The sequence below is a fragment of the Lynx canadensis genome, chromosome B2 (genome assembly GCF_007474595.2).
Source record: "Lynx canadensis isolate LIC74 chromosome B2, mLynCan4.pri.v2, whole genome shotgun sequence".
NCBI lineage: Eukaryota > Metazoa > Chordata > Mammalia > Carnivora > Felidae > Lynx > Lynx canadensis.
In genome coordinates, this window is record NC_044307.1 from 30,733,879 (window position 1) to 30,748,179 (window position 14,301).

Here is a 14,301-nt window from a genome sequence, read left to right on the forward strand (position 1 = left end):
TATTGCCATTCTACGACAAACAAAGCAACAGATCCAAAATAAAGCTAGCTGTTTAAACATCGTTTAGTCTCTATTGTATCCTGCCTCCCTGCTTGAAGAGTCCGGTTAATAATTACCCTATGGATTACCTCATTGGTTCAAGTCTTTGGTGAAGTAGGCATTGTTCTGCGGCCAAGAGAAGGAACAGTGATCCAAGGATGATGTTTCCGACTTTAAGTATCAATTGATTCAACAGTATTTATCAGCTGCCTACCCTGTGCCAACCGCTAACCTAGGATCCGGGGACTCGGTGAACAGCCCTGTCATCAGAGTTCACATTCCAGGGAAGACAACATATAAACAAATGTCAAGTAGTAATAAGTGCCATGAAGAAAAATAATGCAAAATAAGGAGCAAAGAGTGCTTGTTAATACACCCCAGCTTTTCTCTATAGTTGCCATTGTAGTTCTCGGATTCCCAAGGAGGAACCACATATGTTCCTCATTTAAGAGAAACAATAACATACTAGTTGCTTTTTGTTTTTAATTTTTTTTTTCAACGTTTATTTATTTTGGGGACAGAGAGAGACAGAGCATGAACGGGGGAGGGGCAGAGAGAGAGGGAGACACAGAATCGGAAACAGGCTCCAGGCTCTGAGCCATCAGCTCAGAGCCTGACGCGGGGCTCGAAATCCCGGACCGCGAGATCGTGACCTGGCCGAAGTCGGACGCTTAACCGACTGCGCCACCCAGGCGCCCCCATACTAGTTGCTTTTATTTTTTCCAACAAGCTTCAAAGGACAGCGCTTTGGGGTATTTGGGGAATATGTAAATAAGGAACAAGAGAGTGAATGAAAGTGAGAAATGATGAAGCAAAAAGGAAGCTGCTTCCACACACCAACTGATTTGCCATAGGTTTTATTTTTATTATTATTATTGACACTTTCTTATTGTTACAAAGGAAAGGATGTTAAGGATGTAGAAAGGGAGGCCATGCATACAAAGGAACACAGCATCACTTTACATCTCAGGAAGCAGTGAGCATCTGATGGGTCTTTGGGGAAATCAGAAAAGGAAAGGGAAAAATCCAATAAAAAGAAAGACCAATTTAGAGACAAAAAGAGAGACTACGAAATGCAACATCTTCCTGGAACCACAGTAGAGAGGCTAAACGAGGTCTTCATTTCCTTTTCAGGGACCATAAAGTCTCTGGGAAAAGAGAGGTGGGAAGAACCAGTTCTTCAGAAAAATTACTAGGTTCACAGAATGAGTGAGTGATTTAGACAGCCATTGACAAATGTGAGGAAACAGTTGTGTTTTGGTTTTGACGGTGGGCAACGGGTGGTAATAATATCATAGGGCGGACATTTATGGAATCACAGCAACTACATGCCAAAAACCATGCTAGGCTCTTTACAGAGTGATTCCTAATCATTGCAGCAGTCCCATAAGGTAGGTATTATTGTTATTATCACCATCAGCATCATGCCAGTCTTGCAAAGGAGGACACTGGACTACAGATTAAGTAGCTGTCCTAGGTGCACAGCCAGAAAGTGGCAGGGTTGGGAAAGGAACCCAAGGCTTCCAGGCTCTGAAGTCAAAGTGTTTTTTCCACATCCCTACTTATCCATGCTACAAATTTCACAGAGGGTTTCGGTGAGAGTGACTTGGGAGTTTACAAGGTCCCAGTGAAGGTTAAAGAACAGTAAGGAGACTCAGATCTGAGCAGGGTACTTTTCACAGAGTTATTGGATCTTGCCCCTAGAATTTCTAGGGAATGGAAAGGAGAGAAAATAGGAAAGAAGCAGTGAAGATGGCAGGTGGTAATTTTGTTTGGGGGGTTTCTTTGAGGAAGGGAACTGGAAGGGAACAGTCAGGTCCTATGGTGAATTCTAGGCAGCAATCCGGTAGTTGGGGTGGACCTGGGGCCTGACGTCACAGACCATGCCAAGAAGTTGGGCCAGGACGCGTTCACGGTTTCTCTGCTGGGAGCTCTGCATGCCCTGTACCTGGCGTCTCGTAGCCTGCTCCACCTCAGCTGAGAGGTTCCCCTGGGAGCCCATGGCCTGGGGGATCGGGAAAGGGGCAGAAGACAGAAAGGCAAAAGCAGAAACACAGAAAGAAGGGTACAGGTATGTGGAGGAAAAAGTCCTGGAGCAAGGCTAGGAAGAAAAGCCCTTGCCAAAACCACCCCCATCCCATGGAAATATCCAGACACCAAAGAAAGCAACACAATTCCCTTTCCTTTGAGATTTGACATGCAACTTCATCCTAAAACAACTGGAAAACCCCCACTACCTCACCACACGTGACCATAAAACTTTGCCTTCCACCCCAAATGACATCGTACTCCACACAGACGGTGGCAAGTCCCCTCCCCCCCCCGCCCCACAAGCCATCCAAGTCTTTCAAAACTCTCAGATTCTCATACATCTCACATACCTTGAACAATAACGTGGTCCCTGCCAAGGGTCCCCTTCAGCCCTTTACCATCTTGTTTTTTTCTAGGGTCACCCCATACACACCTCATCAGATGCACCCACCAACTTGCACCCCAGGATCCCATTTCAACTCTCCCACAACGCACCGCCTGCTGCTTGCTCTGGAATTCCTGCTCTCGCTCTCGACGGTAATGCTCCACCTCCATCTGGGCCTCCTCCTTTGCCTGCTTCAGACGCCGGGCCTTCCCTGGAAGCAGAAGAAGGGATAGGGGGTGGGAGTAGACCCCCTCACAAAATGTGATAGTAGGGGTCATTCCTTTCCAGAAAGTTTTGCTGCCATCTCTCAGCCGACCAGGTGCTAGATTCTAACACCCACCCCGCTAATCACCCTCCTAATCAGCCTCCTAATCAGCCAGCCCAGCCCCAGCTTTCTCCCCCACCCCACCCCGGCCTTGGATTTTCCCAGGGACTCAAATGTTTGCTGTCCCCCCGCACCCCAATTTTCTTTCCAGACTCCTAAGGGAGAGAAAAGGGAACTCACTCTTTCTGGCATCTGCCACCTTCTCAGCCGCCCGCTTCTCAGCTTGCAGGAGCTGCTGGATACCCTGAGACTGACTGGCCATTTCTGTCGTTATGGCTGATGCTGTTTCGGATGCTACCAAGGTACCAGAAGGCTCCCCCAACCCCCAACACACATACACACCACCTACTCCTCTTCCACCAGCTTCTCGCTGCAATTCTCCACTGTCCCTGGGTCTTAGTGCTCCCCTTTTCCGCTAAGCCTGCTGCACCAGGTGTCTCCCCCAAACTGATCCTCCAACTGATGGCTGGTCTCTTCTCCCACCTCTCCCACGGGCAGTACCCAGAAGGACCACCTGGGAGCAGCAGAGACCAGGCCCAGAGCTGCTTGCTATCATCACCGCAGGTGCAGGGTTTTCCGGGTCGATGCCTAGCAACCGGGACAGGGGCAAAGAGGAATGAAAAGCAGGCATAGAGGGCTTGAAAATGGGGTGAGAGGGAAAGGAAGTCAACATGTGTCGTTAATTGGGAAAAGAGTATGCTGGGTTTCTGAATTCTTCCTACTTCTCTTCCTCTTTTTTTCCTACCTCCCCTTTCTATCTCTTTTTCTGTATCTTTCCCAAGTCCAAATTTCCTTTTGCCTTGTCCTACTCTTTTTAATTTTGTTTTAATGTTTATTTATTTTTGAGACAGAGACAGAGCATGAGTGGAGGAGGGGTAGAGAGAGCCAGAGACCCAGAATCCGAAGCAGGCTCCAGGCTCTGAGCTGTTGGCACGGAGCCCGACGTGGGGCTCAAACTCACGAGCTGTGGGATCATGACCTGAGCCGAAGTCGGACGCTCAAGCGACCAAGCCACCCAGGCGCCCCACTTTTTTTTTTTCAGTGTCTTTCACACATGTCTTTTTTGATTTGTCCCAGTTCTTGGCCTCACCGTGGTTTAGTTTTGGTTTTCCATTTTCACCATGATTTTTAATCCTCTTCATCTCCCCTGTTTTTTCTCTCTTATCTATCTCTGAACCATCTCTTCTCTCTTCCCTGTTGGGGGAGGGGAAGCTAAATCTCTAAATCACCGTTTTTACCCTCCCTTGCTCGGCTCCTTTTTCGCGTCTACCGTCCAGTCTTACGGTTTCAGACGGACCCTTTACCTTAAGTTCCCCTAGTTTCCCCCCGAGGCCAGACTGAGGGAACACAACCCCCCACCCCCGCCTTTCCCCTCGGAGAGAGACGACATCCGGTAACGTGCCTTCCAAGTGCGTTTCCGCCCTTTACCTGCGTCTCGGCGTGCGCCATTTCCGCCAGCCTACAGTGTCTCCGCCCTTCCCGCCTCCCTTCTTCCGAGCGTCTTAAACACAGGCCTCGGGCCTACAGCTCCGGGGGTACTTAGGGGGGCGGGGGGCAGGTCTGATGAGTAACCCCTCCCCCCAGGTCCCAGAGGGAGAAGCCTCCACATCTGTCTGCCGGGTAGATTATATTCAATTTCTAGATCATTATTTGAAATTATCTGTGACTTTTAAATTCAGATTTCTGTTGATTAAAATGTCCCCCATCATTCTTTATTTGCCTTTTTCAAAGCCCCGTATTAAAACTTACCTGGGCTAGTGAGCCTCAAAAGCAATTATTTATCCTTTTCTCAAATTTTACATTAAAAATGTCTGTGACCCAAGCCCACTTCAAAATTGTTTTCAAACCTATCATCTGGTTAAGGGATGAGCGTTAGGATAGGCCTCATCTGTTCCTGAAGATGTAAAAAGAAGGGGAACCGAAGGGAGGAACAAGATGGAATGTCAGGGATGGTGGGGGAGGGACCAGGCAAGGCTGGGGCCCTGACTGCTGCCTTTTTCTCCTTCTTCCTCAGCCCAAGACTTCCATGGCCTCCGCTTCCCGCCGCCAACGCCGAGAGCGTCGCTTCCGTCGTTACTTGTCTGCAGGACGGCTGGTCCGGGCCCAAGCCCTCCTCCAGAGACACCCGGGCCTTGATGTAGACGCTGGGCAACCCCCACCACTGCACCGGGCCTGTGCCCGGCACGATGCCCCTGCCCTGTGCCTGCTTCTTCGGCTTGGGGCTGACCCTGCCCACCAGGACCGCCACGGGGACACGGCGCTGCACGCTGCTGCCCGCCAGGGCCCTGATGGTGAGTTTCCCTGGTGGGGAACAAGGTCATGAGCGACTAACTAAACGGGAAGGAGATGAAGGCCAACAAATGAAAAATAAGCTAGCGATGCAGAGGAAAGTAGCTGTCCACGTTGGCATGTGGCAGTCATTTGTGCCTTTAGGTTACTGAGCTACCATTCATTCTCTGAAGATCCCAGCATTCTCGAAACAACAACTTCAATTTTCACATCTTTCTACATTAGTAGCTACTGTGTGTCTTGACTGGTTGTCAAGACACAGTACAAAAAGTAGGATAGAGGGTAGGTTCTGCAGTTAGATTGCCTAGGTTCAAATCCCAGCTCCACATTTAACAGCTGAGTATTCTTGGACAACTTCCTAAACTTCCCTGAGGCTTAGTTTGCCCGCGTGCAAAGAGTTAAATAACTCTTGCTATATTCCAGTACTTCTCACAAAACCACTCATCTAGTCCTCCCAACAACCCTATGAAACTATAAGAATTAATATTATCCCCTATTTCTCAGATGAGAAAACAGCACAGAGAAGTAAAATAACTTGCCAAAGTCCCCCAGCGACAAAGTGGTAGAGCAGGGATTATAACCCAGGCAGCCTAGCTAGACCGTCTGTACTCTGTAACGACTGTGTTATCCTGTGTGATACATTACAGAATTATACAATGATAGTGCCCATGTTCAAAGCACCCATGCTGTCACGTATGTTTTGAGAATGAACTGACACCATATGCAATTAGAGCACCCGGCCTGTGATTAACATGCAGTAGATGCTGGACGTCGTTTCCGTTATCAGCAGATCCATACTCCCTTAGCCTCAGTTCTGCAACTCAAAACACTAAGAGCCAAACATTTTTCATCAGTCAGCCACCAGACTCGTTTGGAGAGAAAACCTAACCTGAACTAAAGGGAGACTATCTATCATTCATTTTTATCCTACTGATGGCGTTTCACTGCAGAAACATTTCACGTGTTTGGTTACTGGAGCTACCCAGGCCCTCCTCGGCTACCTAAGATACGATGTATGTACTTTCAGGTCAGCCTTACAAGTCCCAAAAACATCTGAGTTCTGAGAAACCTTTGACACTGAGGGTTTCAGGTGGGGACCTATTGACAGCGGAGGCAGCTCAGTAGAGATAATAGCCCTTAGGAAAATAAAACCCTCTAGAGATTTTCCTAGTGAGAACGTTGGAGGAAAATCTGGGTTGGAATGAACAACCTTAACTCAGTTTGGTTGCTGTTACCATCCTCCAGCTCCCCAACAGAAACCTCTCACCCCAAAAACTTCTCCCCATATGGTAAATTAAAAAAAACCCTTTAATTCCCCTTAACATAATGAGATAGGCTGGCATATTCAGATTTTTTGTTAAAAACAAAAAGAGCAGGTGTGCAAAATGCAGGCATCTAATTTGACAGCTCACGTTATACATGGCAAGAGAGCAGAGGACCCTGTGGCAGATCCCAGACCTCCTCCAAGTTCAGCCTCTACCCCTTACTGGCTGTGTAACAGGAACATGCAACTTAACTTCCGTGACCCTAATTTGCCTTTTTTATCATTATTATTATTATTATTTATATTTTAACTTGCTTCTCTAAAATGAAAGCTGTGACAAGTAAATGAGGCAAGTACTTGGCAGATTTGGTGCTCACTAGATGAGAAGTATTGTTATTTTTAGTCTCATATTTTCCAATTATGGCTTTTTGAGTAATAAAACTACCTCCTAGCGTGGCAGGATTTTCCTTCATCGTATTGACATCTAAGAAGCATATGAGATTGACACTATTATCTCATTACAGATGAGGAAAGCAGGGCCCAGAAAGTTCAGGAACTTTTTGAAATCTCATAACTGACAGGTTGTTGTCTTTCCTAAGGGGGACCTGGTCTCAGGTCATTCCCAAGCTGTGGTGTCCTCTCGGGCCTTACTTCCTCCTGTTCCCCTGACGGTCCAGCCACCAGGTGGCCTTCTGGCTCTTTGGTAAAATGGCCCGTCTCATTCAGCTTTGAGCTGCTCTAGAGACCATTCTGTCTTAAAATGCAAATATTTCCTTTGACCAGATGAAATGACCCAGGATCCCCTGAAGAGGGGAGGTTTTCTCCCATTCCCACATTAGGTGAGAGATGAGGCAGTTCATGCTGGATTGTCTGGCTGCGCGGTCACAACCGATGAGAAGCCAGTGAATGGCTTTTGGTAACTTCTTTTTGGGACCCATCACCTCATGGGGAAGTGGTCTTAGCTGCCAAAGACCCCCATATAAACACACCTTAGTCAGACAATAACCATTCTCTGCGTACAACAAGAATTAGTGGACACTAAGAAACGGTCTTTGCGAAAACAATCAAGTCCAAAGCCAGCCTGTTTTCTTTGTGTGTGTTTTTTTTATGTAACATTTACTGTACTTCTGTGCCAGCACAGTACCTGACATCGCCCACCTATTACTCACTTTGACCTACACAGTAGGTGTAAGCGGTGGCCCGTTTTGCAGATAGCTGAGCCATCTGGTTTATGTTCCATTTGCTTTTCAGCCTTACCTACCATGGCACAACCACAAACCTGCAACTCCAGCTACCCAGCTCTGTCTTCAGTGACCCCATGCATGTTTTCACAAGACTGCCTTCCCATCCACCTGATTTCCACTTTGCTAAGTTATCCTCCCTTTCCAGCCCAACATAAGCCCCACCTCCTTTTTGGAGCCCTCTCAGACCACCCTGCCCACTTTTTGTTTTTGTAATTGTTTGTTTGTTTTTGAGACAAAGAGAGAATAAGTGGGGGAGACAAAGAGAACTAGAGGGGAAGAGAGAACAGCAAGCAGGCTCCACACTGTCAGCACAGAGCCCTATGTGGGGTCAAGCTCACGGATGGTGAGGTCATGACCTCAGCCAAAATCAAGAGTTGGCCACTTAACTAACTGAGCTACCCCGGTGTCCCCACCCTACCCACTTTTACCTTTTCTTCCTCTGTGCCTCTATCAACCATCACTCAGTATAAACTTACAATATTGGTGTGTTTTTTTTTAATGTTTTTATTTATCTTTGAGACAGAGAGAGACAGAGCATGAGCTGGGGAGGGTCAGAGAGAGAGGGAGACACAGAATCCGAAGCAGGCTGTCAGCACAGAGCCCGATGCAGGGTTCGAACTCACAAACAGTGAAATCATGACCTGAGCCGAAGTTGGATGCTTAACCGACTGAGCCACCTAGGCTCCCCAAATACAAGTGTGTTGGACCAGTGAGTGTGAACGTGATGTTAAAATAGAAATCATGCCTCGTTATGGGGAAGGGAAGAACAGTGCTTCCACCACTAAGACACAGAGCGTGTTTTTACTTCAAAATTTTTTTCATCTAGATTTTTCTCAATATTAAAGTACAACATATTAAAGAACCCTGGGAAGTCGATTTGTACTGCTAAATTGATGATGAAAGTGGCATTTCAAATCACTGGTGGGTGGTGAGCTATTTAAGAAACAATTTTGGAGTATTTGGTTCATCTAAGGAAAGGACTCCTACCTCACCCCTGACTCAAAATTATATTACCGGAGGGCCGCCTCAGTGGCTCAGTCAGTTGAGCATCCGACTTCAAGTCATGTCATGATCTCATGGTTGGTGGGTTCAAGCCCCACATCAGGGTTTGCACTGGCAGCACAGAACATGCTTCAGATTCTGCCCCTTTTCTCTCTGCCCCTCCCCGACTTGCGCGTGCACACGCTCACACTCTCTCGTGCTTGCTCTCTCAAAAATAATCAATCAATCAATAACGGGGGCGCCGAGTGGCTCAAGCAGTTGAGCATCCACCTCTTGATTTCGGCTCAGGTCGTGATCCCAGGGTTGTGGGATTGAAACCCATGTCAGGCTCCACGACCAGCATGAAGCCTGCTTAAAATTCTGTCCTCTCCCTGCCCCTTTCCCCGCTTGTCCACACACTCTCTTTCTCTCTCTAAAATTAAAATAAATAAATTACAGCAGCTTAAATATCTTAACATGACAGGAAGGGTATGTAGCAAATTCACAGGAGACATTTCCTTTGGCGGTGAGGGGCAGATGGGGAATAATATTCAGAAGGCAATATTAGAGAAAGCTTTAACTTTACCTATGATACTTTATTTCTTTAATACAAAATAATGTTGCAAAAATGACAGAACAGTAACATACCTTGTGGGAGGAGTGGGGGCGCTTATTGTACTATACTTTTTAAATTTGTTTGGATTTCTAAAAATAAAAATTAGTAGAAAAAAACACTAGAGAATATTTTTATAATCTTAGAGTGGGGAAAGCCTATCTAAGGATGACGTAAAGCCAAAAGCAATGAGAGAAAATATTGATACATATTTAACTGCATAAAACCTTTCTAAGGATGGGAGAAAATATTTACAAATACTTGGCACAAGGTATAAACGTATACAAAGTGTACTGCAAAGTATAAAGAGCTCTCATGTCTACATGTATAATTTCCAGGGGAAAAGTAGATGAAGAACATGAACAAGTCATTCACAAGAGAGATAAAGAGCCAGGGGCATCTGACGGGCTCACTTGGTAGAGATTGTGACTCCTGATCTCAGGGTCATGAGTTCAAGCCAATGTTGGGTGTAGAGATTACTGAAAAACAAAATCTTTTAAAAAAGAAGGACACAAGGAAAGAAAGAAAGAGAAAGGAAGAAAGAGTGGGCCAAAACACATTAAAAAAGGAAAATAAAACAATGAAATATTTTCCTCTATCAGATGAGCAAAATTAAAAGGGTGGGTTGGTGATACTCAACTTTAGTAAAGGACAACACAGGCACTCATATTCTGTATCAGGGCGTATGTTGGCACAAATTTGAGAGCAATTCAGTAAAATCGCACATGTTCTTTGACTCAGAAATTCCACTTCCGAGAATCTACCCCACTCCTTGTCCACAGAGATATATGTAGGAGGCTGAACATTTTTGGAAACAAAGTCTGTTGACTGGGGGTGGGAGATGTTTGTTTCATACGCATAGCGGAACACTACACAGTCATAAAAAAGAATGAGGTAGGCTGTGTATACTCTTGTGGAAAAATACAAATGAGACGTTAAGTGAAAAAAGCAAGTTGCCAAACAATAGAAATAGCATGGTCACATATCTCTGAAAAAAAGACGCCCATATATGCATTTATACACACCAAGACAGGACTGGAAGGGACCACAGCAAACTGTTAACAGTGATTAAATTTATTCTTCATTCTTTAAAAAGAGAAAAATTTTTTCACATCAGTTGTATCCTGTTTACATTAAAATATTTACCCATAGTCCTACCACACAGAGACCAGAATTTTTACACATTTCCTTCTAGTTATTTTTTTTAACCATAAGATTTGGCCTCTTTTTTTCATATGGTTGTGACTGGATCCCATGTATGGTTTTATAGCCAGTTTTTTCCTCACACCGGCATCATTTTTAGTGGCTATTTAATATGCTGTACCATATTTTACTTGCCCTGTTTTTTAGTTGGAGGCCTTACTCCTTAAAATCTATGAATTTTAAAACCTCCTATGGGAGTCTGAGCACCCACCCACCCTCCCGCGGCTGTGAACCCTAATGGGGAATAAACAGTTGAAAGACAGGACCAGGTATTTGCTGGATGGGACAAGTTGGGAGGGCTTGTGACCAGTCACATCAGTAATAAGTACCCCCTTCCCTCATCCTGATATGGTTTGGGCTGGGCGGCGCTCAGAGATGCACCAAGAGGTGATGGGTGGGGGGTGATGGGCCTTGGCCAGCCCAGGTTGGCCCATTCTGTTTTCCTGCCTTCCTGGAAGTGACAGGACAATCCTTCCCTTGTCCCATCCTTTTGTCAGGTGGCCAGTACTTCCCAGCACCACAAAATAAGGATTTAAGGACTGCCGGCCCATTTCCTCCTGCCCTAGGGAGAGAAAGTAGGTCCATAGGAAGGGAGGGTACTTCACTCACCTTCCTCTGTCCCCGGAGTGAAGAGGTGCTTGGTGGCCATGGTGGGTGGGCTTGACCAGGGGTAGAGGGCTGGGTTGGTAGTGAAGTGAGCAGCATGGCCTTCTGCTGATGCTAGAGTGGATGCAGTGAGGGCTCAGGAAGAGGAAGGTTCAGGAATGTCAGTCCCTCTGCTGTTTACCCCCAGTCTCCTGTCAGCCAACCCCTGGGTGGGACCCTCTATGACAGCCCTTTTCCCCTGCCCTAGGTCAGCAGTCATTTGGAACAACCTTGCTCTGTTCCTGGGAACATTTCCCTTTACTTCCCAATCCCCCTTCCAGTATGCCCCATATGAGGTTGGCTGAGAGAAATTCCCCTGAAAACACTTATTTTACTCAGTTCATTGAAAAGCATTTTGTAAGGGCCTCCTGAATGGCTCAGGTCAGTTAGACATCCTTCTCTCGGTTTGGGCTCGGGGCATGATCTCATAGTTTCATGAGATGGAGTCCCACATCAGGCTCTGCACTAACAGTGTGGCGCCTGCTTGGGATTCTCTCTCTCTCCCTCTCTCTCTACCCCTCCCCCAATCACGCTGTCTCTGTCTTTGTCAAAATGGGTAAATACTTTAAAAAAAAAAAAAAAGCCATGTACAAAGGCACCTATTATTTATTTGTATATCTATAATGGTACAGAGTAAAACATTCAGGTATTTTACCAGTCTGAATTAGTTTTGGATGAGAAACACAGTAAGGGTTATAAAGTGACAGTATTTTCAAACTAAAAACGAAGTACATAGTTAGAGGTTTTTGACATTGCCCGAGGTGGCTGGACGCAGACTAGAAAATGTCATTTAACATAGCAGAACTCCCAGGACACTGAAACAGTTTGTGGGAACATAGGTCATAATATTGTAAACTACCACACTTATCACGCATGTGGTAAACTATCAGTAAATATTTGTTGGTGACCGTGATTTCCTAATGCCCAGGAGACTTCCATGTGGGCAACCCTTTCCGTTGCTCTAAGACCAAGGGAGGGAGTGACCAGCAGGATTCAAGATGGCAGCCTGCCAAGGAGTGGGAGTCCCAGCTAATTTCTGCTCACTGCTCTCCCACCAACAGCCTACACGGACTTCTTCCTGCCACTGCTGAGCCGCTGCCCCTCTGCTATGGGAATAAAGAATAAGGATGGGGAGACCCCTGGGCAAATTCTGGGCTGGGGACCTCCCTGGGATTCTGCTGAAGAAGAGGAAGAAGACGAGGCCTCTAAGGAGCGGGAATGGAGGCAGAAGCTGCAGGGAGAACTGGAGGATGAGTGGCAGGAGGTCATCGGGAGGTTTGAAGGTAAGGAATCCATTCCCATCCATAGCTGCCCTTCTTCCCCTTGACTGCTTTTCCTGTACCCACCGCATGGGTGCTCCCACTGGCTTCCTGTGCCCCCTTTCTCTGAACCTCCCTGCCGCTCTTGCCTGTCACCTTTTCACAGCATCTCCCCGACCACCCCCATCCTGCCCTCCCAAACAGATGATGCTTCCCATGAGACCCAGGAACCCGAGTCCTTCTCAGCCTGGTCAGATCGCCTGGCCCGGGAACATGCCCAGAAGCAGCAGCAGCACGAGGCAGAGGGAGCCCGCCGACCCCCACGGGCTGAGGGCTCCGGTCACAACTGGCGACAGCAGGAGGAGGAGCAGCGGCTCTTCCGAGAGCGAGCCCGGGCCAAGGAGGAAGAACTGCGTGAGAGCCGAGCCAAGAGGGCACAGGAGGCTCGTGGGGACCGAGGGCCAGAGCCAGCCAGGGCTGGGCCCAGGGCAGAGCACCCAAGAGGAGCAGGGAGGGGCAGCCTCTGGCGCTTTGGCGATGTGCCCTGGCCCTGCCCTGGGGGAGGGGACCCAGAGGCCATGGCTGCAGCCCTGGTGGCCAGGGGCCCCCCCTTGGAGGAGCAGGGGGCTCTGAGGAGGTACTTGAGGGTCCAGCAGGTCCGCTGGCACCCTGACCGCTTCCTGCAGCGATTCCGAAGCCAGATTGAGACCTGGGAGCTGGGCCGCGTGATGGGAGCTGTGACGGCCCTTTCTCAAGCCCTGAATCGCCACGCAGAGGCCCTCAAGTGACCCCAGGGAAAGAGTGAGAAACTGCAGGGAGTGCAGCCTTAGAGGCAGGGCAGTAGTAAGGGGCAGGTCAGGGCGGGGGGTGACGAGGAAGAGGCTGATGCTGCCCCGCGCGAAGGATATGGGGTGGGAGTGAAACTTGTAACGAGTGGGGGTGGGGAGGATATGGGCCACCGCCACTGCTCCTTGACTCCTCCATTTCCTAATAAGACCTGGTTCCACATCTCACTCCCAGTGTCTCCTCTGCCTTTTTCCATTGCTGTGGTTTTCATCATACGTGACATCTCCTTTCCCACCCCGCCTGCCAAAACCCGCAGCTCCTACACACCTGCAACACGCACGCACACACTGAGCCGCGCTCTCAGCTGGAGGCAGGAAGGCCCTGCTTGCCCACCCCCATACCTAGGCAGCCCGGAGAAGACCCATGTTGCCCCCCAGTCTCACTCCCCTCCCTGCGCTGGGCTCCTCTACTCTGCAGGCAGTGACTGGAGAAATAGATGTGAACAGAGGCAAAAAAGGGAACAAAACCAGTTTCCCTCCTCTCCCCAGTTCCCCGGGGCAGAACCACATCCTCCTCCCCACTTAACACCCCCTTCCCCCGGCACAGGGCTTTCCCTTTGCTGAGTCACCGAACGTTCTGAGTTGGGGGCAGCTGGAGCTGGGGGCCATGAGGAGATTGTGGGAGGACAGGATAGAAGCAGAACGGACAGAGGAAGAGCCCTGTGGGGGAGTGGAATTTCGGTTGCTAAAATTAGGAGCTGGGGAGGGAGGTGGAAAGAGCCAAATTATGTAACCTGGGTTGTCTGCTCTTGGGCAACCAGGGATCCACACCCAAGGCTATCTCCCCTCTAGCTCCTCAGTCCATCTCTCTACCTCCAGGGCCCCAATCCTCCTCTCTACCCAGCTTCTGCCCCCACCCCAGACCCGGGCTTCATCTCTGGGCAGTCCAGGCTTGGCTTTCCGGATAGGTATCTTTTCCTGAAGTTGAGAAAAAGGTCCTGGGGGTTGGAGGGAGAGGAAGCTGTTGACAGTACCAAAGCCCAGTTCCATTCCCCAGGACACAACAGGGAACTCCGTGAAAGGAAGAGACGGTACAGGCATGCGCTGGCGTGTACAGTCTGCACAGGTCTACCGCAGAGAATCTTACGGGTCAGAAACCTATTTTTCAGATCTGGAGGCCCCATGTACTCAGAGTCCCAGGCGTGGAGGTGGAGGGGAAGCCCGTGGAAGCAGGGGCA

At 48.4% G+C, this 14,301-nt stretch overlaps 2 protein-coding genes across 3 annotated transcripts; one reads left to right on the forward strand and one right to left on the reverse strand.

The window, feature by feature from the left end:
* Window positions 1-885: 885 nt before the first annotated feature.
* Window positions 886-4,068, reverse strand: ATP6V1G2 (ATPase H+ transporting V1 subunit G2). 2 transcript variants are annotated; one of them, XM_030315063.1, is made up of 3 exons: window positions 3,871-4,068; window positions 2,566-2,666; window positions 886-2,044 (listed from the first exon to the last, which is right to left on the reverse strand). In XM_030315063.1, exons 1-3 carry the CDS (start codon window positions 3,920-3,922, stop codon window positions 1,871-1,873), a joined length of 327 nt encoding a protein of 108 aa, XP_030170923.1. In that variant the 5' UTR covers window positions 3,923-4,068; the 3' UTR covers window positions 886-1,870. The 2 variants fall into 2 exon arrangements, with proteins under 2 accessions (XP_030170923.1, XP_030170922.1); XM_030315062.1 differs by lacking the exon at window positions 3,871-4,068 and adding an exon at window positions 2,961-3,570.
* Window positions 4,069-4,236: 168 nt separating this feature from the next.
* NFKBIL1 (NFKB inhibitor like 1) lies at window positions 4,237-13,291 on the forward strand. The gene is made up of 4 exons (XM_030315050.1): window positions 4,237-4,400; window positions 4,795-5,071; window positions 12,081-12,302; window positions 12,483-13,291. The coding sequence occupies exons 1-4, from the start codon at window positions 4,344-4,346 to the stop codon at window positions 13,064-13,066; spliced, it is 1,140 nt and encodes a 379-aa protein (XP_030170910.1). The 5' UTR covers window positions 4,237-4,343; the 3' UTR covers window positions 13,067-13,291.
* Window positions 13,292-14,301: the final 1,010 nt, after the last annotated feature.